The sequence below is a fragment of the Aspergillus sydowii genome (assembly GCF_001890705.1).
Source record: "Aspergillus sydowii CBS 593.65 unplaced genomic scaffold ASPSYscaffold_9, whole genome shotgun sequence".
Taxonomy (NCBI): domain Eukaryota; kingdom Fungi; phylum Ascomycota; class Eurotiomycetes; order Eurotiales; family Aspergillaceae; genus Aspergillus; species Aspergillus sydowii.
The window spans coordinates 529,903-552,544 of record NW_024467867.1 but is presented as its reverse complement, the minus strand read 5'-3'; the positions used below and the strand labels follow the sequence as shown (position 1 = coordinate 552,544).

Genomic DNA, 22,642 nt, shown 5'->3' with positions numbered 1-22,642 from the left:
GTCATTCTTCCCCTCCCCCAGGTCATCAAGTTGACAAGTTCTCTTGCTTGACCCACTCCAGCTGTGCTGTGCGCATCTATTTTTTTTTTTTTTCTCCCACCTTATTCTTCTTTGAGCCGAGCCTCTATTTCCTCCCATCTCCAGCTAGCTGGATTTACCACACAAAAACGAAATAATTAAAAACGATATAACTGACATCTGAAGTTTCATCGCCTCAACTTCATCATGTCTGCTGCACAAAACCACGGTCTCGAGAAGGACGTCGAGCCTGCTGGGCCTGCTGCCCCTGCTCCTGCGGCCCCTGGTGCCCCCGTTGCTCCCACTGCCTCGGTTGATACCAATGGAGGCATGTCCGCCGAAGAGCACGCGTCGCGCTTCGGGTATGGACCTCTCTCGCACGTCGACCCCAAGCAGGCTGTTCTCCGCCCCTTCGGTGGTGAGTTCCAGCCCGGTCTGTACAAGTCGGTCGAGACCCGCAAGTTCGCCAACCCTGCTCCCCTGGGCCTGTGCGCTTTCGCCCTCACCACTTTCGTCCTGAGTGCCATCAACATGCAGGCGCGTGACATCACTGCACCCAACATTGTCGTTGCCCTCGCTTTTGGTTATGGTGGTCTGGTTCAGTTGCTTGCTGGCATGTGGTAAGTACTTTGCCTGGTCGCTATTGTGGTGTCAAGTAAGCCGGTGGAAGTTGGCTGACCATGATACTCGTACAGGGAAATGGCTGTCGGAAACACTTTTGGTGCCACTGCTCTGTCTTCTTATGGTGGTTTCTGGCTCGCATTCGCCATTGTTCTCACTCCTGGTGGTTTCGAAATCGAAGCAGCCCTTACCGTGGACGGTGACGAAACCATGTTCTTCAACTCATTCGGATTGTTCTTGATGGTAAGTTCCTGGCACGAAGTCGTGGTGTGCTCAAGTACTGTCAGCGTTAATGATAACTCCAGGGCTGGTTCATTTTCACCACAATTCTGCTCTTCTGCACTCTGAGATCCACCGTGGCCTTCTTCCTGTTGTTCTTCTTCCTGGACTTGGCCTTCTTGCTTCTCGGTGTGGGTTACATCCAGCGCGACGCCGACAACAAACCTAACCCTCCCGTGATCAAGGCTGGTGGCTTCTTCGGTCTGCTGGCTGCCTTTGCTGCTTGGTACAACGCCCTTGCTGGTATTGCCGACAGCAGCAACAGCTTCTTCATTCTCCCGGTAGCCCACTTCCCGTGGTCCCCTACCGGCCGTGCTCGTCGCGAGAAGACCGCGCGCGAGACTGTTTAAATGCCTTCGCTATTCCCATAGCAGATGGGCCGAGTCGTCGACACACCTTCGGTGTGCTGGACGGACAGTCGCGAAACACAATGCAGAACGTTAGTACTCAGTTCTGCAGTAATATCCCCAGATACCCAATTGTGTAGGATCATCGTTGCGTTTTGGAAAGCCTTCGCTGTCTTGGTTACTGTACCCGGACGGAGGACTGCGGCGATATATATATGGTCTTGCGGTATATGTGACGTTTTTTCTTTGTGGTTTCCTATGCGATTCCGATTAATTTTTGATTAGTCTAGATCAATAATAATATGTTGTGATGATTCAAACCTTCCCAACTTTTGAGTAGCCTCTTGACGCTCCCCAAATCATCGAAGTCGCATGATGCTGTGATGATAAAGTACCCATTCTAGCATCACGGGTCAGTAGAGGGCAGCTTGACACCAGCCAAACTGAAGTAGTAAAGGCCCATGTGTTGCGCTGAAAGTGCCTCAAGGATAGGGCCGTTGAGCTGCTACAGGACCCCTGCCCGTAACATTAGTAGTAACCCTCGGGAATATATAGCTGAGTCCATGGAGTAAACATTTCTCAAGAGCACAACAGGACAAAAAGTGCAATAGTTCGTATATATAAAGATCAGTTGATGCAAAACAAAACAAACAAGAGAAGATAGGAGAAAACCGATTCAAAAGATGAACAGCAAGGAACCAGCCGCCGTTTATATGAAATGCCCACGCCCCATCCTCCAGCCCTGCCATTAAAATAAATCAATCAATCCCGTCCGCCGAGTCCCGTCCGGCCCGACAGGAGAGAGCACGGCCTGAGAGTGGGGATACATCGGCGAACACTCGGTGCCTCGTTTCAGCCAGTAATGGCAAGAGTTAACCGCATGCAGCGTCCACTCGGGCGGGAGAAACTCGGACGGTGCTAACTCGGAGGTCTACGTTCGGCGAGTGGGACTGGCTGGCACCTGTCACTCACTATTACTTGTGCTCCTGGGCTCCGTCTTCCCTTGGCGCGTACTTTAACTTAGTTGTATCAGGCTACGGATCGTTAGTATCAGTGGTTGGTTAGGTAGACTACTATTGCCTAGTCTGGTAGTCAGGTTGCGCTCCGGATCATATGGATGGAGCCCGGCTCCTGTGCCACGCCCGGGTGGGAATTGGTACTCCGTACATATTCTGGAATTGGAATGACACGTAACACGTCAAAAAGTTCCAAGTCCCAAGTTTGAACTGAGGTCGGGCGTCGTGCAGATTACTGTACTGTTATTGCAGGGGTCTTGTTTTGTCTTTGAAGTCTGGAGTCAGGACCTGATTGTTCAGGAACCCGAGTCATGAGTCCAGACTCCCGCTCTCTATTAGCTCTCGGGGAAATAAGCTGAAACCTGGAAGCTGGGATGGGTTAATCCTAGGGGTGTGGTCTGATGTACTAACTTTTGGAGGAAATAGGACCGACGGCAGGCGCAAGCAGAATGCGATTTGCAAGTATAGTATGACTATTATATGGTATGGCTATTTGAATTCTGTATGGTTGTAGAGTAACAAACAGGGTATGCATTTCAATTCAATCGTCACGACATGGCTCATCTCGTATGTACCATATCTCATCTCATTAGTTAGATACATAAATGTATATATAAGTCATCATCAATTACTGTTTATACATTGCTGTGGAGCTGGCACCGCCTGGAGCTCGTCCCACAATGTTCGTAACGGTCCCAAGTAGACCCGGTCAACGTAGAAGTAGCCGAATAAGATCGCGCGGAGCTCCTGCCATGACTGCAGCCCCTGCAGGCGCACCGCGGAAGCGAGTTCGTTCACAAAGAAGGACCGCTGGTTCGGGATGTGCGTGCTGCACGCACCGACAAAAAGCAGCCAGATCAGCAGGTCTCGGCACAGGTGGTAGCACCCTGCGCGAATGGTGGACTCGAGCGCCAAGTGCAGCGCCATTATAGGCCTCGGGAAAACGGGCGCGATGTGTGGGTAGAAGTCCCAGATAGCGGTGTTGTGGAAGAGCAGACAGGCTAGGCGAACACAGCCCTCAATTGTTGCATCCCCTTTGACCTCGCCTGATGACGTGTATCGGTCGCTGTGGAGAGCATATTCAACGTAGAGCACCTCGGTGTTGTAGTAGCACTCGGTCTCTTCGTCAAAGTCTTGTTCTTCCGGGCCGCCTTTAATCCATTCCGCGTACCAGATGAGCTCGACCAGATCATAGATTACTTTGGACATGACATCACCAAAGATGCCGGGTATCTGAATTAAGGACGCCAAGCTGGATGCTGTTGACTCCAGCTCCTTAGTCGGAGGAGTAATGGTGTAGTTTTCCGGGCGGGAGTAGCGAACAAAAGGAAATATGGGTTTCGTCAAAGACATGCATGCGACACGAATGTCGGTCCTGTTTTTGTCAGTATACATTTACCCCCCAAAAGAAAGTTCAGGTAAAACTAACCATGAAATCTGGAACCGAACATCATCGGCAACATCGGCGAAGCTGATTCTCATCCCGACCATCTGCCTAAGGCCTGCAAGGTGGATTTTGAGGTAGTCTGGATCTCCCGTTGCAATCTACGCGAGTTAGTATAAACAAGATCAGCCGATCTAGGGAGATTACATACCTCCACCGTCAACAAAACTGACACAGCCGCAATCAGCTCGTCGCTAGCGGCCTTGATGGGATCCGACAGGCCCTCATTGACAAGACGGATAGTCTCTCCACGGTGATGGAACGTGTCAAGGAGCAGCACGCTGGAACTCTTTCTCTCATCTGTCAATGGGAATTCGCCAGATTCGAGTGCGGAATTCGTTGCCGCGACACAAATGCAAGCGTGGAGCGAGGCAGGGTCATGGGATACAAGAGAAGCCCAATGGGCTTCTAACTTAGCACCATATCGACGCTGCAGCGGATATGCGAGTCGTGTTAATTTACACAAGACTGGACAAATATTAGCACAATCACAATTTCACGCAGTTCGGTAGACTCGAGGACTTACAGTGTTGCAGATGCCGGTACATGCGCTCTGAAAGCGGAGTGTGGGTTGTATTGAAAGGATCACTCGTCCCTTGGCCGATATAGGTATATGGTGTGGAATCTTGGAGGACAGCAAGGGCTTTATTATCGGCGTCGACTCCATAGCTATCCACCGGATCCCCAGAGGCCACGGGATACTCCTCGTCAACATCTGCATGCGCCGTGTCCTGTTCTTCTTGTGGATGCTCATCGGGAGACGGAGATTTCGAGGACGAAGAAGAGGATGTATTTTCAGTTTGGCGTGCTGTCTTTCGTGGTTTCCTCCGCGAAGCCTGACGAGATGACGACGCGGCAGCCGAAGGCGCCGCTGTAGCAGAAGAGCCTGCAGTCGCAGAGCTGGAAGCGGTCGTTTCAACAGGTTGAAAAGCGAGGTGCTTCCAGGTCTTGCTCTTGGACCGCTTGCTGGTATCGAGTCTCTTCTTGCGGTTGTGCTCGGACATGACATGGGACCGGATGAGTTTCAGTGTCTCTTCTCGAGTCCCTTCAGCGACGGACTGCGGGTCGTTATGGACCCAGAAGAGGGTTGAGCGGCCCTGGGAGGCATTGCCCTGTTTGCGAGGCTTGCGGACCTTTGTTACGGCGTTCTTTCCAGTATTTTGACGAGCCGAATCCGTGACGGCGGAGTGTTGCACGGCATTGGTCTCGTCGTGGGGCTCGGAGACCATGGACAAGGAAGGGGGAGCATGGGGGGGCACTGGCTGCGACACTGTGGAGGAAGGCGGGGAGAGTACCGGAGGGAGTTGCGACGGTTGAGGCGGATTGGGGTGGGAGTAAGGGTGAGAGTGAGGGTGAGAGTGGTAGGACTGGTGTTGATTAATAGCTGGATTGTTATTGCTGTGAGCCCATGGTGCTGGCCGAGACACAATGGGCAGGATCGGGAGGGTGTGCTGGAGGTGATGGTCGGCTACCGGAGGATGAGCCGTGGAGTGAGGATGGGGGTTCTTGGCGTCCATCGCACAAGCGCAGGCGCAGGACTCGCAATTCACAGATCTCGGGGGCGATCTTCATGGGCACTCATCACTGATTATTTTCCTGGATGGGCAAGATGGCAAGGCGAAGACCAGCGGAGAATGGATGGAGGAGGGAAGAATGCAGAAGACGAAAAGCTGAATGGTCAGCGCACTGCCCCTATCAGGAAAAGCCCATGACTTGCGAAACAGAGGAGTCGTGCTAGTGCGCACTGGCAGAGGCGCTGGACTGACTGAGTGGACTGAAGGGGCAACGGGGAAGCGAAGTTATGAAGAGAAAAGGGCGAGAGACCAGTCTCTTGGGGCAGAGCTAAGCATACGAGGGGCGCTGCAGAAGAGTCTTCACAGGAGCGACGCAGCGACTCAGCAGCTCTGAATCTGGCTTTTCCTGCTTTTTGTCCCTCTTCTCCTCTTCTTCAGGTCGCGGGCACGCAGCCAATCGCGGCGCCTGCTCTGGATCTCGGATGCTGCGGCTGCCGGCGTCCGGGTGGAGCCTCGATTCCATGGGTTAACGATAAACACAGATCGCCCGGGTATATTTTCCTCCCATATGGCCTCCTTGCTTGTTCGGACGGCCTGTCAGCTACAACTTCCTTGTTCAGTTGTTGCTCTCAATGGATGCATTCCACTATACTACATCAGGGAGCCGCACTGCGAGCCCGTATGCAAGTTGTGTGCAGGTTCTGTCGCAGAATGGCGAAGCTAACAATGGCACGAGATAACAAGAGTCAATTAGAGATAACAACGCATTAAAGATAACAAGGATCGCCGCCAAAAGCACGCTCTGGTTGCCAAGTTTCACTAAAACCCCTGTCGTGGGAACACTGAAATTGTATCCAACTGCTCTAATCCACCCATAGTGCCCTGTTGGCCATTGGTCGTCTGCCACCCTGGACCCGTCTGTTGAACAAGCGTGCTCTGTCGGAACGGATTCGTACTTCCTGTAGGCGTTGGCCGGAGAGGCGCTGCAGGGGGTTGCAGTCCCTGCGACTGCTGCGGTGGGACAGACGAACTCCGAGCAAAGGGATTCGTCCCCGTCCGCTGCGGTTGGAGAGCTGCCGGCTGCTGGGGCTGTTGAGGCTGTTGAAAAGCCTGCGGGAATGGCTCAGGATTGCTGGGAGTAAACGACGCATTAGCTGTCGATAACCGCTTCGCAAATGGATTTGTGCTCTGGCGGTTCAGTGGCGATGCGGGCATTCCTGATCCCGTGGGTGTGCTCATCAGCATCGATTGCCTAAAGGGATTAGTAGTGCCAGTGGCCTGGGGTTGGAGTGTGTTTTGGGAAGGCTGCTGCTGCTGCTGCTGGAATGCAGCCATATTGTTCTGCGGGATTGGAGGAAGTTGATTCTGGAACCCCTGAGCCTGGGGTTGTGGTGTGTAACCGCCAAACCCGGCACCAGTAGGAGTTGGTTGAAGAGGCTGTGGCACTTGCTGCTGGCCAAATTGATTGGTATTCTGTGGTGCGAATGGATCCCCAAACGGCTGTGCTGGCTGTCCAAACCCGGTGGGTTGTTGGGGTTGGGCAAATCCGGTGGGCTGAGGTTGTCCAAACCCCGTAGGTTGAGGTTGTTGTTGAAATCCCGTTTGTTGCGGGTAGAATGCGGGCTGTTGTCCCGTGAAGCCAGTTTGCTGGAATTGCATGACTTGCTGTTGTGACTGCGGCTGGGCTTGAGCTTGCGTGCTCGGATCAATGCTGTCGAAGAAGTCTATAAGATTCGACGGAGGTGCCTTCGGTTGTGAACTGGGCTCCGTCTTCGGCCGAGGAGGCGTAGAGTTCGTATTGACGGCAGGCTTATTACCCCCTGTCGTTGAGGTTGTTGCGAATGCACTACTATTTACGTCTTTACCTTGTCGAGCAAGGTATTCTCTCCGGCGCTGGTTGAAATCCGGATCATTCAAATCATCTTCCAGGAGACGCGTCAGATCCGTTGAAGCGTGTTTTAGTTTGGGTATCTCAAGCCTCGTTGCCGACTGGAAATGTCGAGCGACTCCTAGGAACCTGACCACCTCCTCGGTTTGCGCGGCAAAAGTCTTGTAAATTTCCAGCGCACGTTCGCTATCCGGGCGCGACATTTCGAAATAATGTTCTAATCGCGGTTAGTGATCCTTTATATGAAAAGCACATTGATACGGACTCACCTAAGACGTTAATTGTGCCTTCGTTCATAACCGAGTATAGAGTCAAAAGGTCCAGAGTAAGGAGACGGAAGGCCGTCAGCGTAATTTCATTTTCCACTTCGTCCGTCAAGAGCTGATGCTCGTTAGCCACAGTTTAATCGCAGGAGTATAGTAACCCACATCACATCGAAGCAACTCTTTGATCTGCGTCTGAACGACTTCGGTTTCTCGTAATAGACCCTTCTCGACGGTCAACCGTTTCATCCGCCCCTGTCCGCTTCGTACATAATCCGTTTTGGTCTGCTCGAATGCCTTCGCGCGGGCAAGGAGATAGTGAGAGTATCGTCGGATATTACGGCCCTGCGGTTGGACTGTGCATCGAGTCATTAGCACTGTAACACACAAAGTATCCCGCGAACGGCTCACCTTCTGATAGTCCGTGCACGGCAATTTTTCTCGGGTTCTCCGCCATATATTGCAGTGTGGCGTCCAACTGGCCCTCCCTGATCATGAAGTGAATCACGATGAGAGCTTTGAATGCTATTGTCCATGTCGTATCGCGAACCCGAAGGTGTAGTGTTCGGAATATTTCTGCTACTCCGGCCTCGCCTGTATGCGTCGCTACCAGGATATGTTCAATGTATTTGGATTTGGGGGCCGCAAGCTACCGGGGGGGAAACGGACCATCAGCATCTCACAGAGAAAAACTCAGAATCGCAAGGCAAAACAACTACTCACCTTGACCTTTGTGGCCCCTTTTACCGATTTCTCAAAGTTTCCAGCCATTGTCCAGACAGTCTAGGTCCACCGGAATGCGGATACTTGCGACAAGGTCAGGAGTGGCGTCGTTTGCCCAATTGAGCGTGTCCTCCAGCACTCAGGTAAAACCAATCGTAATAATAAAGCAGAGAGTCGACAGTAGCTACCGTAGATTGTGAGTTGATTCGTCCACGCCAGCGCTGATTAGTGTCATGGTGGTTTAGGCCATCGCGAGAGACCGGTGTCAGGAGAGCAGAGAAAGGACGGAAGAGGCACAAGATATATCGGGCCAGCCGGGGAATCCGGTGTAAGAAATTTGCACTGTCGAGAGACGCGACCAGAAAACAGGACAGGGGAATTGGACGAGGTTGGCGGGCGACGGCCGTGGGGGAAGAAGGTGACGACTGACAGGAGCATCACAACGGCCCCAGAGTCCAACGCCGCCTTCACTTGGCTGCCTAAGCTACTTTGGTCACCAACCGCGTCATAAGTAATCGCTCTCGTGCTACAAGCTATGTACAGTAAATTCACCAATACTTCGAAAATCACTTCGATTGTTGATAATCTGATTATTTCTTGCATCCTGCTAATATGGTTTACCCCTTTGAAGAGAATTTATTTTCGTTCTAAGTTGGAAATGTGCTGTGGTGCCCAATGTATATATTTGGCGTGAAACAGCTTGTCTCAGCCTCATTTACTATTTCTTCACACCCTCACTTTTCTACCTATATTTACCTTTCTCTATAATGATACAATTGTATATCAGCTTCTAGCTACTTGAATTTTGATGTCATTTCTCCCTGAATACCAATAACGGAGGGTTTTGAGGGCAAGATGAGGCAGACAGATGAAGGAAAACACTCTTTTCCTACTGGGTAGGAGTCCGACAGAGTCGGGTGCAAAGGTGCTCAATTACACCTTGATATGCCTAACCCGGAATGATAGCACTTAGCTGGATTAAAAGCCGTAACACAAAGCCCAAGTGTGTTGGCTGTTGGTCTCAGTCGCTTGCAATGACTTCTCTTGCTTCATCTCCAGCATACGCTTTTTCATTATCATCTCCACCACCCTGCCGTTTTCTTGATTTACTCCATTAGTGCAAATTCTTGCCAGCTGCCATAAATTTACAATACAATTTTGCCGCAATCAGTGGCAATGGCGCTCGTATCCCTCGATCTTACAGAGCGGCAAGCGAGAATACAATAGTCATCCGAGATGAGGATATTCCTTTGCTGCATGATTAAATACTTTAAGGAAGACCACAGTGCTTTCTAAGAAATATTTAATGCACAATTTGCAAGAGAGCTCAAGGAATATGGTTTCATAAATAGTATAACTGCGCGATGGACGAGACTCGAAGCACAGTAGGTTAGTATGAGAAAGAACGGAGACCTGATATGGGGAGATATGCATACTTCTAGCTTCGATCCTGAACCGTGGTTACCTTTTATCGAAATGATCGAAGAAACAGCAGCCTCTCTGAATATATTGATTACTCGAAAACACGAGAATACTGTGGATTTTTCTCAGTTTATATATCAGGACTCACCTGCAGGCTCCAAAGATATATTGATACAGGATAACAAGCAACTTGATGCCTGCTACTCTTCAGACCTTGAAACGCCCCTCTGCACTGCTGGCGGGAAGACATGTTTTTGGTGTCATGCTGAAAGTACTGATCAAGTAAGTGTGGTATTTGACCTTAATAAATCATTACCTAAAAATACTGTTACTAATGAAAGCAGAGGGTAGCTGATACTAGTTTAGATACAGCCAAGACTCCTCCACTTCTTTACCGGTGGTGGAACGCCGGATCTCAAGGCGTTAACGCTAAGAACAAGTTTGTTGCCGGTCTATTTTCAGACATTTTTCAGGAATACTTTGATCCCGAAAGCATTACCGAGGACGATTTTCAGAACTTCTTTAAGAATCATGTTAGCAGAAAACATGTACCTTTACCCTTTATCTCAACTTTCAAATCTGCCCTTGCTCCAATCCATAGAGCACTGCGTAAAGAGGAAGGGGCATCAGTATCAATTATTGATACTAAACGCCTGGGGGCAAGAACCTACTCTACACTCGACTATATGCGAAAATAGAAATTCAAGGTCAAAAACTCGAACTATAACGGTGCAGGAGAGTATCTGGTATGGGGCCAGATAGACAACGCGATTATATGCACGTTCAAGATTACTACTCTTCGGCAGATATTATAGGAAAATACTGATATAAATCAGTTCCTCCAGCTATATAAGATCGCTGGTTCTACTACAAATAGGAGAGGTCTGCATCAAGCAATGGCAAAGAACGCAGTGTACCTGGATAAGAAAGCAGGAGTAACAGTTAGAAGGCTCCTCTCGCTCCTGGCAGTCCCCCATGAATATATTGGAACTGTTAGTGAAGGAATTGCATATTCTTGGAGAGTCAAGACAAGACACATTCCATAGAGAGATTTTTTTGAAGGTGTTGAACTCGGGTATAGAGGTGAACTTGTTATGCTGTCACCCGGGCTTTCACCTGTTCCCGATGCTCAGACTCCCGACCCTCATGCTACCTATAGAGATATTAGATCTGACTTGGATGTATATTCACTCAGCGAGGACTTATCAGATAATAACGATGATAACCTCGAAGCCAGTGATAGCTCCGTGACAAACTCCCTCGATAAAGATATCCGTTTAAACAGGCCAGATCCACACGACACGCCAGCACCTAAAAATCAACTGGAAAGTGAGAGAAGTATCTCTATTATCGATTTTGAGGAAATACTTGAAACCCAGTACATGAACGCTAGCTTTACAATTGATATAGCTGGTAGTTCCGATGAACGTCTGGATGATAAAGACGAGGAACTTGATCTGTTTGACAGGGTGATATTGGAACAAGAGCAGATGACTAGTGACCTGTTTACTAGTGAAAGGACATGGGTTAAATCTGCGCTTGAGTAGGTGATTCCGAATACTCCTTGTTGACTCCAAACACCGTCGCTACCGCGTTTGGGTGCAATCTCCATCTCCATCTCCATCTCCTCTCCGTCTTGCGTCTTATGGTCCCTGGATTGGTTGTGGTGACTTCGCACGTAAAGGTGAAGAAGAGGTGCATGGAGTAAGGTAGTGTATTTTGCTTGATAATTTAGAGATTATTACTTTGTGCTGATTTTTTATTGCATTGTCTCGAGCTGCGCCTTGTCGCGTGGGACATAGTCGTCGGGTTGCAGTTTCACAACGCTCGAAATGATTTCTACAATCCAAATTCAATATGACGACGCACTCCCTGTTTGTAAAAGTTCCATTCCCAAACGTTGAAGCACGTCAATCCCGTTTCCCTAGTATGCTTATGCTATACGGCATAGTCCTAATTAAAAAAAGAAGAACAGATCAAATTTTTTTCATTGGATATATCCTTCACAAGGGTACCGGGACATGATATCGTGAAACAATCCCAACACCCCTTCAAACTGTTCCGCTCGAATCCATTCGCGCCGCGCCGTTTCCCTGGATTGAATTTTCTCTCGAGAACACCGCTTCCTCGTCGACACGCTTAGAACTTGCTGAAAGCCTTGACGGCCTTGCCAGTGCGGGGCAGAACACGGAGGGTGTTGAAACGGACCTGTAGAGCGGAAAGTTGTTAGAGAAAGCTTGTACATAAAAACCGATTCGGAGATGGGAGATTCAGGTGTGATGGTTTCAAGGGAGCGGCCACGTACAGTCTTGCTGAGGGGACGGCACTGGCCGACGGTGACCCAGTCACCTTCCTCAACACGGAAAGCGGGAGAGACGTGAGCAGCGAGGTTCTTGTGTCTCTTCTCGTAACGGTTGTACTTGGGGACGTAGTGGAGGTATTCACGGCGGATGATGATGGTACGGTGCATCTTGGTGGAGACGACACGGCCGGTGAGGATACGACCACGGATGGAAACGAGACCAGTGAAGGGGCACTTCTTGTCTGTATTTTGGAGGTCAGTAATCTGATACTAACCCTGATGGATCAAGAGCGTAGCAATAGCGTATCTGGGTATTCTTCCCCGGAGTCGAGAACTGTGATTTCGGAATTGAGATCGGTAGAATGGTGCTGCTACCCCCGATATTCCAAGTCCAGACAAAAAATCTTCGCTCAAATCCCAGAGTACGCCCGTGTCGAACAAAATGTGTGTTGACATTTTCTCACGGTCCGCGCATATTCTCATCTCCAGACCCCGAGAAAGAAAACCACTGTACATCCGCCATACCGCAATCTTGATCCGGATAAAAAAAAAAATCATAACAGGTCGTGCATACCGATGTAGCTGCCCTCAATGGCGGTCTTGGGGGTACGGAAACCAAGACCAACGTCCTTGTACCATCGTCGACCCTGGCCGACCTTCTTGCTCTTCGCCTTGGTCTTGGGGTTGACGAAGATGTGAGGCTGCTTCTGGAACGCACGCTCCGACTGGACGGTCAACTCGGTCGCCATTTTTGCGATAATTCAGTCCGACGAGGAAACAAGGTCGAGCTGGGTGGGAGAGTCGTCGCGGAGGGGGTTGTCGGATTATTTCGGTTGTCGACGTCGATTTTGAGGAAGACAAATTTAGCGATGGTGGATATTCAGTGTGAAAGTTGTGCGGTGGCGGCGCTAGTCCTGTTGCGGAAGCCCCTGCGGATGGACTAGGGCTGTTATGTAAGCCCGTATTTGTTTACTTTTCGACATCACATGACTACCCGCCGGGGTGACGCGCTCCCTGTACGGAGATGATCACGGCTTCATTGCAATACATTCTCGATTATCGGAAATCCCCTGTCCTGCTGGACTCGTCCATGAGCGGAATATTTCACAATGGCGTCCAGAGGTGACACCGCGGGTTCAACCCGTCCGCGATCTCGTCGCTCTATCGCCCATGTACCCCGATCGAGGTTGACATCTGGAGGTGATAAGGAGAATGCGACAACGGATATTGGCGCTGGACGGCCACCGTCTGGCCAACAAGTGACAGCAGGAAAGGACAAGAAGTCCCGTAGCAAAAGCTTGGGACCTGGCGGTTTGGATGCACTTCAAGCCTCGAATGGAAACCGGCGCAAGGTAATTAGCTCACTTAACCCCGCGATACAGTGCTGCCTCCGTGAAGCCGATGATACTCATCTCTGTATAGTCTTCTGCAGTGGTACCTTTAAAGTCAATCCTCAAGCCAACAGCTCCCGTTTCGCCAGTACGAAACATCCCCACCTTTGAAGAAACGCGCAGAAAAACACCATCCCGCGGAGCAAGCGAACAAGACAACACCAACAGTTCAACCCAAGAGGGACTTTTGATCGATTTTGATACCCCAGCCCAAAAATCACCTGCCAACCCTGACGACCAAACGAATCCATTCGATACTTTCAACGCTTCTACAATTCGTGATGAAATGGCGGCCGCAAGGGAACAGGAAGAGAAAGAGAGACGCGCGCGTGAGAGAAAAGCGGCATTGGAGCACAGAGAAGCTCGGAGGAAGTCGATGGGTGCGTCAACTTTTTGTTTCTGAGATCCTAACTGCGGCTTACTAACCGATTTCAAGCCAACCGTCGTGTATCCTTTGCACCTGAGGCGACATTGCATACGTGGAACGTGGTGGAAATACCTGACGACTCGACTTCCTCGTCTACCTCGAACTCTACTCGACGCGCGTCTTCATTAGCAACTACGCAGAACCAACAGCCTGCACCTACGTCTAAACGAAGTGACCCGTCAAGCTCGCCTGAAATAGATGCAGAGTCTGACATCGCTTTCTCGCCGGTGCAATACCCAGACTTAGAACAGCTAAGGAATCGACCCTTGGGTGGCGGCTATGATGGGATAGGTTCCTCCCAGGAGTTTTCAAGCCCCTTCAGCGGGAGTGAGAATAGTGACGACACTGGTCTGCATTCTACTGCTAGGGATGAAGACGATGAGGAGGATGAGGAGGATGATGATGATGATAGTTTATCAGGTTCCGGCTTTGATGGAGAAAGCACTGCGATGAGCATGGAAGATATGTCCGGCCACTCTGGGGTGACCACCCAAACAGATGGATCCGAATCAGCCACCGGAACTGATCGTTTGAACGATGCCTTGCGACAAGCTGCTCGAGAGGCAGGAACTAGGAGTATCGACAACGAGAACGACGAGGATGTCTCTATGGAGATTGCCGACCAAGAAATTACTGGCGCGTTCCAGCCTTGGATTAAGAAGGGACAGAGGCAAAGCTTCGATTGGGATGACCTCAGCGCCCGGCACGACCAGGAGAATGTCGACCCCTCAAAGCCCTTAGACGGTGGCTTCTCGGAAACGGCAAGTGATGATGGCGACGAGGATATGAGCATGGACGTAACAAATGCCATTGGCCGCATCGTTCCCAACACCCGTCGCTCCATAGGCCAGCGCCAGTCAATTGGCGGGCAGACGAACTACGAGGAACAAACTATGGAGCTCACCGACGTTGTGGGAGGTATCGCTCAGCCTGTTTCTCCTGCGAAGTCTATAGGCGCTGATAGCGTGGCGGACAATGACGAGGAGATGACAATGGAATTTACCTCTGTTGTTGGAGGGGTTCTAAATAAAGGAACTGGCGTTCAAAATGTTGATGAAAACAATGTCGCTCCGAACCTGAGTCGGCAAGTCTCTGAGTGGGATGCGGTGGAAGACGAAATGGAAGATGACGATATGGAGATGACGGGGGCGGTTGGGGGTATACTCCCGCCTATCCAGGAGCAAACCGAATCTGTTGACGGAGACCAGACGGCAGGCATGGATTTTACTGCGGCCATGGGGAAAATATTGACACCGGATGCCGCGAGCCCAGACAAGATAGACTCGCAACAAGGAAGCTCTCCGTTCCAGGAAACGGTTCGAGCTTCCCCGAATAAATCGCCGTCCAAATCGCCGTCCAAATCGCCATCCAAATCACCATCCAAATCACCATCCAAGTCACCATCTAAGTCACCATCTAAGTCACCCTCTAAGTTTTCAGCAAAGGCGTCATCCAAGTCACCAGCAAAGTCGCGCGCCAAGTCGTCTGCGGCTTTCCACGTTGCTGCTGTCGCCTCAGAAAATGGCAGCCCTAGCCTGGCTAGCGTCAGGTCAAGACGTACAAGACAGAGCACAGGCCGTACGGCACCAACGACACCAACATCAATGACACCACAAGAGTCACCCAGCAAGAACGCTTCAGGCCCAGCAGCGCAGTTGACAGTGGAAGGCCAGCCCTCCACTCCTGGAGAGACCCCGCAAACGCGAAGTGCGGGCTCTCGCAGCGCATCGCCCAAGAAACTTTTCCAGCCTGAACTCCAGGTTTTCGACAGGCAAAGGGAGTCCCCTGGCCGTAGAAGCCTTTTTGGTAATAATGCATCAGGTGAATCTGCTCCTTTATTTGTCCTTCGACCCCCAGGTTCTAGGCGTTCGTCTGGCCTTGGGATCGACAAAGAAGGGCTGGGGTCTCCAAAAGTCGCAGCCATGCTTGACAAACGACGATCGATTGGTGAAGAGGCCGGGGATTTTGTTCCGCAGGACAAAGTACCGCAAGGGGTGCGCTTTGAAGATCCTATTAAACTTCAAGAGGAGGTTGACCGAGAACGCGAGGAAGAAGAGATCCGGGAGGACGGTCATATTCAGCCTCCCAACAACCAGGATCCTACTGCAAGCTTAAGAGATATGATTTCGAGCCTCACGCCGAAGAAGAATAAGGTTCGTGGCCGCAAGAGTCTTCACGTTGGAGCTGCACGAGGAATTCTCGGCAAGCGCCCGGCAGAACTGGACTTGGAAGATGAAGACGAAGCCGAGAACACCCCAAAGCGGTTGAGACGTCGCGAGGATATGAGCCCTGTTAAAAGCGTGAAGCTTCCGCCTCCTCCAACTAAAGAAGAGACGGTCGGCCGCGCAGCTCGCTCACCGGCCCGTAAGACGATGGAAGTATCACCCACTAAGGCCAGCACGACACCCAATCATGAGCCAAGGGGTGTGTCTATTCTGGATCCTCACCAGCCGACACTCTCGCCCCAGGCTGATAAGGTCGGGGATGAAGAAGGTGTAGCTGAGAGTATAGAACCGGATTTTGAGCCAATCCAGCTGCAGGACTTCTTGAATATGACGAACATCCATTTCATGGAGCTCACGACTACTAAGAGACGACATACCACCGCACCGGATAGCATCAGTAAAAGGACAGCTAGATTGTCTCTTGAGGGCAATGGGAAGTCTAGTGCTTCTAACTTCGACGAATGCGTGGCTGCTGGTTTTTGTACCGTGCCAATGTTGGAGCTGTATCAGCATGTAAGTGACCACATTATATAAAAGAGTCCGTTACTAACGATCCTTAGTCTTGCCGCGAGTTGAAATCTTATATCTCCGAAGGCAGACAGATAATCCGGTCTATCGAGAACGAAACATATGTAGACAATCCACCTCTATTCCGAGAATATATGACCGCAGCGCCTGATATCCGGTCGTTGATGGATAACCAATTCCGAAACGTGAAAACCCATACCAGGCTATTGAGCAAAGCTACTTGGTACGAGTGGCGCATGAAGCTTCTTGAAGGTCTGAAGGAGGGCCTGGACCGGCACTTGGAGGAAATGAAGGGGGACGACAAGATCTTGTCCAAACATGAAGCGCTTCTTAGTGATTCAGTCCCTGCGCTGTCCACCAAACATTCATCGCTCGAGCAAGAAGCCACGCACCTTCAGCAGTTGGCCGATGAACTAGAGAATTGCGACCAAGATGAACTCTGGGCTGCACGGGGCAAGCTCACAGACATAGAGGAGGAGATTGAGTCCAAGAAGAAGCTGCTTCAAGAACTACAAATTGAAGTCCAAGACAAGACAGCTACCATTGAAACAGGAGCAGAGCTAAAGGCGGAGTTTACTGCCCACATTCAGGAAGCAGAGAGGGTAAAGGAGGAATGCCGTGGATGGAGCGCCAAGGAGATCCGTGAACTGAAGGGTATGTTCTGCTAAATATCTACCTTGTTTTATTGTTGATAATAACGCTGACTTGGATAACAGACTCCGTTCACCGCATTGAGCAACAGACCGGATGGTCTATCAGTTCTGCATCTTCTGCGGAATCGGAGGCAGGTTCGGTGGTGACCATGTCTTACCAACATCAACTCCAATTGAAGTTCTACCCAGGGTCATTACATATTGATAGCAACAAGGTTACTTTGCCCAACCCAAAATCTGAAACACCGATTGAACTGAGTTACTGCCCTGGTGACGAGATGAAGTCGAACGCAAGGGCATATCAGCTCTCACCAATCTCACTACTCATCCTCAAAGCCCTCCAAGCTCATGTCGCCCGGATCAATCAATCCAAAGTCACACCAAAGCAACTTTTACGTTTCATATCAGAGGCCTGGGATCTGGCATCAAACGTGGAGGAAGAAGCCCGTATGCTCGGGTTCCACGGCGTGACTAACATTCAACTCGCCGACAACAAGGAAAACCCTTCCCTCAGGGCAAGATGTACTCTGCTTGGAACCGGTATTCCCTCTGACTCTGCGACCTTGGAGTCGCAGCAGAGCATAAACAAGAGCAGAATCGATGTCGACTTTGCTGTGACGACGCGTATCCCGGAGAGCAAAGACGAGAGCGAATTCGGCGTCCTGGACATCCAGACCGAAGTTCTCGCCAGCAAAATATACGGCTTCGGAGCAGATAACAGCACTGGCTTGTCTGAGAAGGAGATGCGCAGTATTCTTAGCAAGGAACTGAGAGGACATAACAAGTCTGGCGCCAAACTCGGTAACGGCGTATGGAGCAAGGCGGTTCAAATGCTTTCTGGAAAGGTGTTTTAATCCGGTTATGCTTGTGTTTTTAATCATCTTTTTATTGTTGTTTATTTTTTACCTCGCGATTATTGAGCGGGAGTTCCGGATTGTGTTGCGATGGGTTTACGGCCACGCTATGTTTTGTTCTCTATTTCCTGAAATCCAGATACCAGATCAGATGAAATTGCAACTGCTATCATTATACTTACTAAGGTTTTGACAAGCATAAATGACCACCTAATTTTGGGGACACCCGGGTAAGAAGTGACGGCGGCGCAATTTCCGTACCAAGTAGGCCTGATTGCGGTCTGTTAGATCAGTATTATCTCGCTGTGCGGGGTCGCAGCATCCTGAAACAATCGAGAAAGATCTACTGAGCCTCACGTGTTCCAACCGCATCCCTCGACATCACAAGCTATTTATGTTAACACTTCGGATCGTTGATATCCAGGCCAGCACCCATATCCAACCATCTTGTGATTACAAGTGCAGGTCCATCTGTTCCACTGTCCCGTATGTTAAGTTGGAACTCAGTGCTACATCTTGACAGCATAAATACCCAGATTCGTAAGACCTGCAATGCATAGCAGGAGTTCTTGGGGGTAGCATTTCCAACCAGGAGGGTTTCTTGGGGAGTGCTGGTGGGCTCTTCCGACCCCAGAACCGAGGGAAATTCGATAAAGAGACAGGCCAGCCCATAGCGCAGCGGGTAGATGACGACGGGAAATGAGTTGAGGGGGCCAGTATCGACGTAATGACAACGAGGAGGGAGCTTCACACGTAATACCTGGCCGGTGGGCGGGGGTTGTACCTGACGGTTCAGCGTCTGGTTCCATGGAACAGAGAATTGTGGTCAGAAGTCTACGGCTGTCTGGCTATGCATGGCCACAATAAGGCCTAGCCGTTGTTAGACGCAGATATAAACACAGAGGAAAGGAAAAAGAAAGTAAATTTTCGGGCTGATTGCAACAGTATTCGTAATCATTTCTTATATTGCTAGAGTAGCATAATATATTACCCCATGTTCGTGAAACTTTGATGCCATTTGTTAGTATGTGTTACCACCAAAATTTCTATCCATCCACATTGTCGGCGGGTGAGTATTGGACGCTCCCCCGTGGCCAACAGTACCGGTTGCATTCCCATGTCCATACTCCACTGCTCCTGTGCCATCCATCATAGGGACCGAAGACACAGACACAGGAGTAGCAGCAGCAGTAGTGGTCGGACCCGTAACATTTCCATCACCACCGTCCAGGAAAAGATAATTCTGACCCTGGGTCACGCCGACGCTGCCACTGGGATTGATATTCCCGGGATGGCCAAACATGTTGCTCAAAAAATGGCCCCCGAATCCAAACTCCCAGTCTGCCGTGAGCGGGATTTGCCATAGCTCTGGCTGTGGGAAGGTGAAGGTTGTTTCTTCTAAAGCTGGGAGAGGGAAGGCCATGTCGATATTTGTGCTCATGTTCATGTTCATGGCTGATGCTGGAAAGGGGGTTGGTTGGGGCTGGTAGTGGTTTATGTTTCGATTTGAGGGGTGTTGTGGATTCTCTCTGGGCGTTCGGATAGGATTGGAGGGGGAAGAATTGTCGGATAATGTCTTGTTAGTATTCGTAGGAACAGGGCGAGGGCTACTGGGCGTGGGGCTGTCGCGGACAACATAGCCGCTTGAATTTATAGGGGGTAAACCCTCGAGGTTGGGTATGTTGACGGCGGTTGTTGATGTGGAGTGAGTGTTGGGTGCGGAGATAGAGGATTGTTGTGAAGGTGGTTGCAGGCCTATGTCGGGTTTGGAGAGTTTGCTCTTTGCATCCAGACCAGGTTTGACTGTTTTTTGCTCTCGTTCGAAAACAACTCGGGCAATGCGCTCAAATGTCGTGCTCATGCGAGTCATAAATCTCGCATAGTTACATGGTCCGTCAGCGGGAACGAGTGTAGCGAAGAATGTCGCGGCCATGTTCAGGGACTGAAGATCGTCTTTGGCAGTTGGTTGCTGACTATTCCGAAGAATGTTGGCGAATATCGTCATCACAGCTAAAAAGACGTAGTATAATAGAGACCTAAAAATGGTGTTAGCAAAACGATCGTTTTGATTTCTGATTTGCAGATATCTCACCATATCCATGCGATATCGCCCCACGGCAGGTTATTCACCAGTTTCAGAGTATCTCGTGCCGCTTGGACGCAAACCGCAGCGGAGGAAGACGACTGATTCATTATCATCCTGATATCAGGATCTGGCACTGTGCCCGCGCGCGACTGGTAGACGACATTGATCAACAGCGGTAAGCGATGGATCATAATCAAGGAGTTGTAATATAGTAAGAACAGTCCCGCCGAAGCAAAGCCAGCCAGAAAGTCCTCTCCACCACCTCTTTGTTTGAACAAGGAGTCGAACTGGCTGTTGTTCTTCCAATCTTGGAGATCGCTGTGTAGCTTGTGAATGGTTTCACAGATATAGGCGGTAGACTTATTCTCTAGAGCCCTTGCCGAGTAGCATTGACTGTATATTCGACTTCTGAGCACGGCGATGCGACATATTTGGGGGAAGAATGCCTTATCGTCTGCCATCTTGAGCCCGTCAACGGTCTCGTCGGAAGGAAATTCAACATCAAAATCATCGAAGTGCTGTGTCGGCGCATTGCCTAACCGGATAGATATGCTATACCGAGGAGACATTAACTAGGGAACAGCAAACCACGGAGGTACCTTACCTTTGATCAAGGATGTAAGCAATCCAGAACACATTCCTTCTCTGTTGTTGTTCACATCGTGAAAGGTGAGGCCTGGGAATCTCACGATGAAGCCCCATCCGGTGCGACGATCGTATAGCTGCGGTGACAATGGGCACGGTGGACTGAGAGCCAGAATTCCCTCGGAGAAACAGTGCCATTCCCAAGAGGGCTTGCACGCTCAGCAAGTCTGTTCGTCGCAATACCAACTCGGGGAATACGGAGAGAGCGTTCTTGTAATAAAGCCATGCTTTCTCTCTATCCTTTTCTGATTTCTGACTATTTGAGAAACGGTACTCATAGGCTAGGGCGAGGATGATGTTGATGCTGGCCCACCGAGCTGCATCATCGCATGTCTGCTGGGTGTACTGCCACTCGACGAGCTGCATGAACGTGTCCTCATGATACAGAGGGAATATAAGGTTCACGGTTTCAAAATAGTCTCGGAGGAGAGAGAACACTTCCGCCCGCGGTGGTAATGGTTTGAAAACTTTTGAAGAAAAGACGTCGTAGAATACATCAGGCCGCCAGTGGGCCCATGGACTGTCGAATTTGGAGTTTGAAAGTAATGAATTGAGGGAATTGTCCTCGCCAGATCTGTTTTTGATCCACTCGACTCCTTCTCGGGTCAAGATTGAAAGGGGCGTGGACCGTCCTGCATGCAGTGTCAGCAACATACCTTCAAGCAAGAAATAAAATAATTGGTAGCAGACATACCATAATACAGCGAGTTTCCCCTGTCCGCTCTATAGACTGGCGGCTCACTTTTCTCTGTGGTCGGGCGCCTGCGCTCGTGGGATTCAGGTGAGTTATCAGAATCAAATGATGTGGGCAAGTCTTTCACAGCAGACACATTGTGAGGGTATGGTACACCTCCTGATACAACACCACGCCTGCCGAAATCCTGATGAAGATTTGAAGCATCATTGTCATCCTCCATAGCACTATCAGATTCAGCGTCGGACTCTGAAGCGTCACCGAGATCGCCAAAATTTGCTGTATCAATCAATATCCCGGCAGACTTGAGCAAAGACTCGGTCTTTTTCAGGCGCTCTTCTAGAGTCTTCACATAGCGAGATCTAGTCTAGTTTTAGTACCCAGAAGAACAAAATAGAAAGACTTCGTTCCAGGGCAAATACCTTTTACTGCTGTCCCTCTTCCCTTTCCCTGGGAGGGCCTTGCAGTTCAAATTACGGCGAATACATTGGGTACAAGTTTGGTTGGAATCATCGAATTCGCACTTGATCTTCCTTTTGTAGCACATCTCACAGGCCTAATGAAGTATGTTTACTATGGTGCCTTTGCAAAACAGACAAGGAGGCCTGCTTACCAGTGGTTTACGTCGTCGGAATCTAGAATCATGGCTATTGCCGGATCTTGCAGTCTCGAGAACAACAGGCTTATGATCCTGCATTCTCCGGAGCGGCGTTACACTATCATCCAGTAGCGAGTGTTGCATAACTCAACAACTAAAATAGAGACGAGGTAGATGCTCTCATAAGTGAACATGCGTAGCGCCTGAGGGCGCCGTGGGGAGTCGTATTGGGAGAGGAAAACAGCGGAGTCGGATTAACCAATGGTGTCTGTTGGAATCTCGACGGCCACCGATACCAAGCTCTCAACCCGGCCCGAAACCTGCGCCTCCAGGATTCGAATGAGGATAGGCTCCTGCTTGGTGATGCGAACAAGATCGCAATCAAAACGGGTGGATCGCTGCGCCACGCGGCTCTGCTGGGTCCTTTTGCGCAGTTCTGCCCGCGAAAAGCCGCTACTTCCAAGTCACGATGAAGGAATGGCGTGACAAGAGAGGATTTTGAAATCAGTCAAACGAACAGCGGTCGGAGATGCGATTTGTGGCGGAGGAAGACGCTGATTAGTAATGGCGCCTCCGCAAAATTCGGATGTCGGCATCCACGCCGTCACTTATTGGTCTTCCAGCTGTCAGTGCGACTGACAGCAAGGTCTGTCAAGTAACTAACTATCTGGAAATTGAGTTTATCTCCGAGCAGGACAACGGCC

General features: G+C 50.2%; 8 protein-coding genes across 8 annotated transcripts; 3 read left to right on the top strand and 5 right to left on the bottom strand.

Annotated features, from left to right (window-relative positions):
- Positions 1-225: 225 nt before the first annotated feature.
- On the top strand, positions 226-1,268 carry ASPSYDRAFT_156060 (acetate uptake transporter family protein; the record flags this gene model as incomplete). The annotated part of the gene is made up of 3 exons (XM_040842522.1): positions 226-638; positions 714-882; positions 945-1,268. The coding sequence occupies 3 exons, from the start codon at positions 226-228 to the stop codon at positions 1,266-1,268; spliced, it is 906 nt and encodes a 301-aa protein (XP_040700294.1).
- A 1,637-nt stretch (positions 1,269-2,905) lies between these two features.
- ASPSYDRAFT_156812 (uncharacterized protein) lies at positions 2,906-5,242 on the bottom strand (the record flags this gene model as incomplete). Its single annotated transcript, XM_040842594.1, has 4 exons — positions 2,906-3,656; positions 3,711-3,826; positions 3,877-4,193; positions 4,252-5,242. 4 exons carry the CDS (start codon positions 5,240-5,242, stop codon positions 2,906-2,908), a joined length of 2,175 nt encoding a protein of 724 aa, XP_040700293.1.
- An 816-nt stretch (positions 5,243-6,058) lies between these two features.
- ASPSYDRAFT_155927 (ENTH domain protein) lies at positions 6,059-8,161 on the bottom strand (the record flags this gene model as incomplete). The annotated part of the gene is made up of 5 exons (XM_040842508.1): positions 6,059-7,344; positions 7,397-7,514; positions 7,556-7,746; positions 7,802-8,039; positions 8,114-8,161. 5 exons carry the CDS (start codon positions 8,159-8,161, stop codon positions 6,059-6,061), a joined length of 1,881 nt encoding a protein of 626 aa, XP_040700292.1.
- A 1,181-nt stretch (positions 8,162-9,342) lies between these two features.
- On the top strand, positions 9,343-11,501 carry ASPSYDRAFT_70478 (uncharacterized protein). Its single transcript, XM_040850509.1, has 5 exons — positions 9,343-9,817; positions 9,880-10,068; positions 10,234-10,281; positions 10,372-10,527; positions 10,582-11,501. The coding sequence occupies exons 1-5, from the start codon at positions 9,509-9,511 to the stop codon at positions 11,080-11,082; spliced, it is 1,203 nt and encodes a 400-aa protein (XP_040700291.1). The 5' UTR covers positions 9,343-9,508; the 3' UTR covers positions 11,083-11,501.
- On the bottom strand, positions 11,409-12,276 carry ASPSYDRAFT_47770 (40S ribosomal uS17 domain-containing protein). Its single transcript, XM_040847504.1, has 2 exons — positions 11,841-12,276; positions 11,409-11,743 (listed from the first exon to the last, which is right to left on the bottom strand). Exons 1-2 carry the CDS (start codon positions 12,003-12,005, stop codon positions 11,675-11,677), a joined length of 234 nt encoding a protein of 77 aa, XP_040700290.1. The 5' UTR covers positions 12,006-12,276; the 3' UTR covers positions 11,409-11,674.
- Positions 12,277-12,755: 479 nt separating this feature from the next.
- Positions 12,756-18,161, top strand: ASPSYDRAFT_47769 (kinetochore-microtubule binding complex subunit SPC105). Its single transcript, XM_040847503.1, has 5 exons — positions 12,756-13,189; positions 13,260-13,608; positions 13,665-16,393; positions 16,441-17,062; positions 17,125-18,161. The coding sequence occupies exons 1-5, from the start codon at positions 12,947-12,949 to the stop codon at positions 17,913-17,915; spliced, it is 4,734 nt and encodes a 1,577-aa protein (XP_040700289.1). The 5' UTR covers positions 12,756-12,946; the 3' UTR covers positions 17,916-18,161.
- On the bottom strand, positions 18,154-18,830 carry ASPSYDRAFT_1143921 (uncharacterized protein). Its single transcript, XM_040839973.1, has 2 exons — positions 18,273-18,830; positions 18,154-18,185 (listed from the first exon to the last, which is right to left on the bottom strand). Exon 1 carries the CDS (start codon positions 18,722-18,724, stop codon positions 18,425-18,427), a length of 300 nt encoding a protein of 99 aa, XP_040700288.1. The 5' UTR covers positions 18,725-18,830; the 3' UTR covers positions 18,154-18,185; positions 18,273-18,424.
- On the bottom strand, positions 18,600-22,456 carry ASPSYDRAFT_47768 (transcription factor domain-containing protein). The gene is made up of 6 exons (XM_040847502.1): positions 21,954-22,456; positions 21,763-21,896; positions 21,341-21,702; positions 20,606-21,278; positions 20,008-20,553; positions 18,600-19,951 (listed from the first exon to the last, which is right to left on the bottom strand). The coding sequence occupies exons 1-6, from the start codon at positions 22,080-22,082 to the stop codon at positions 18,937-18,939; spliced, it is 2,859 nt and encodes a 952-aa protein (XP_040700287.1). The 5' UTR covers positions 22,083-22,456; the 3' UTR covers positions 18,600-18,936.
- Between the last annotated feature and the right edge of the window lie 186 nt (positions 22,457-22,642).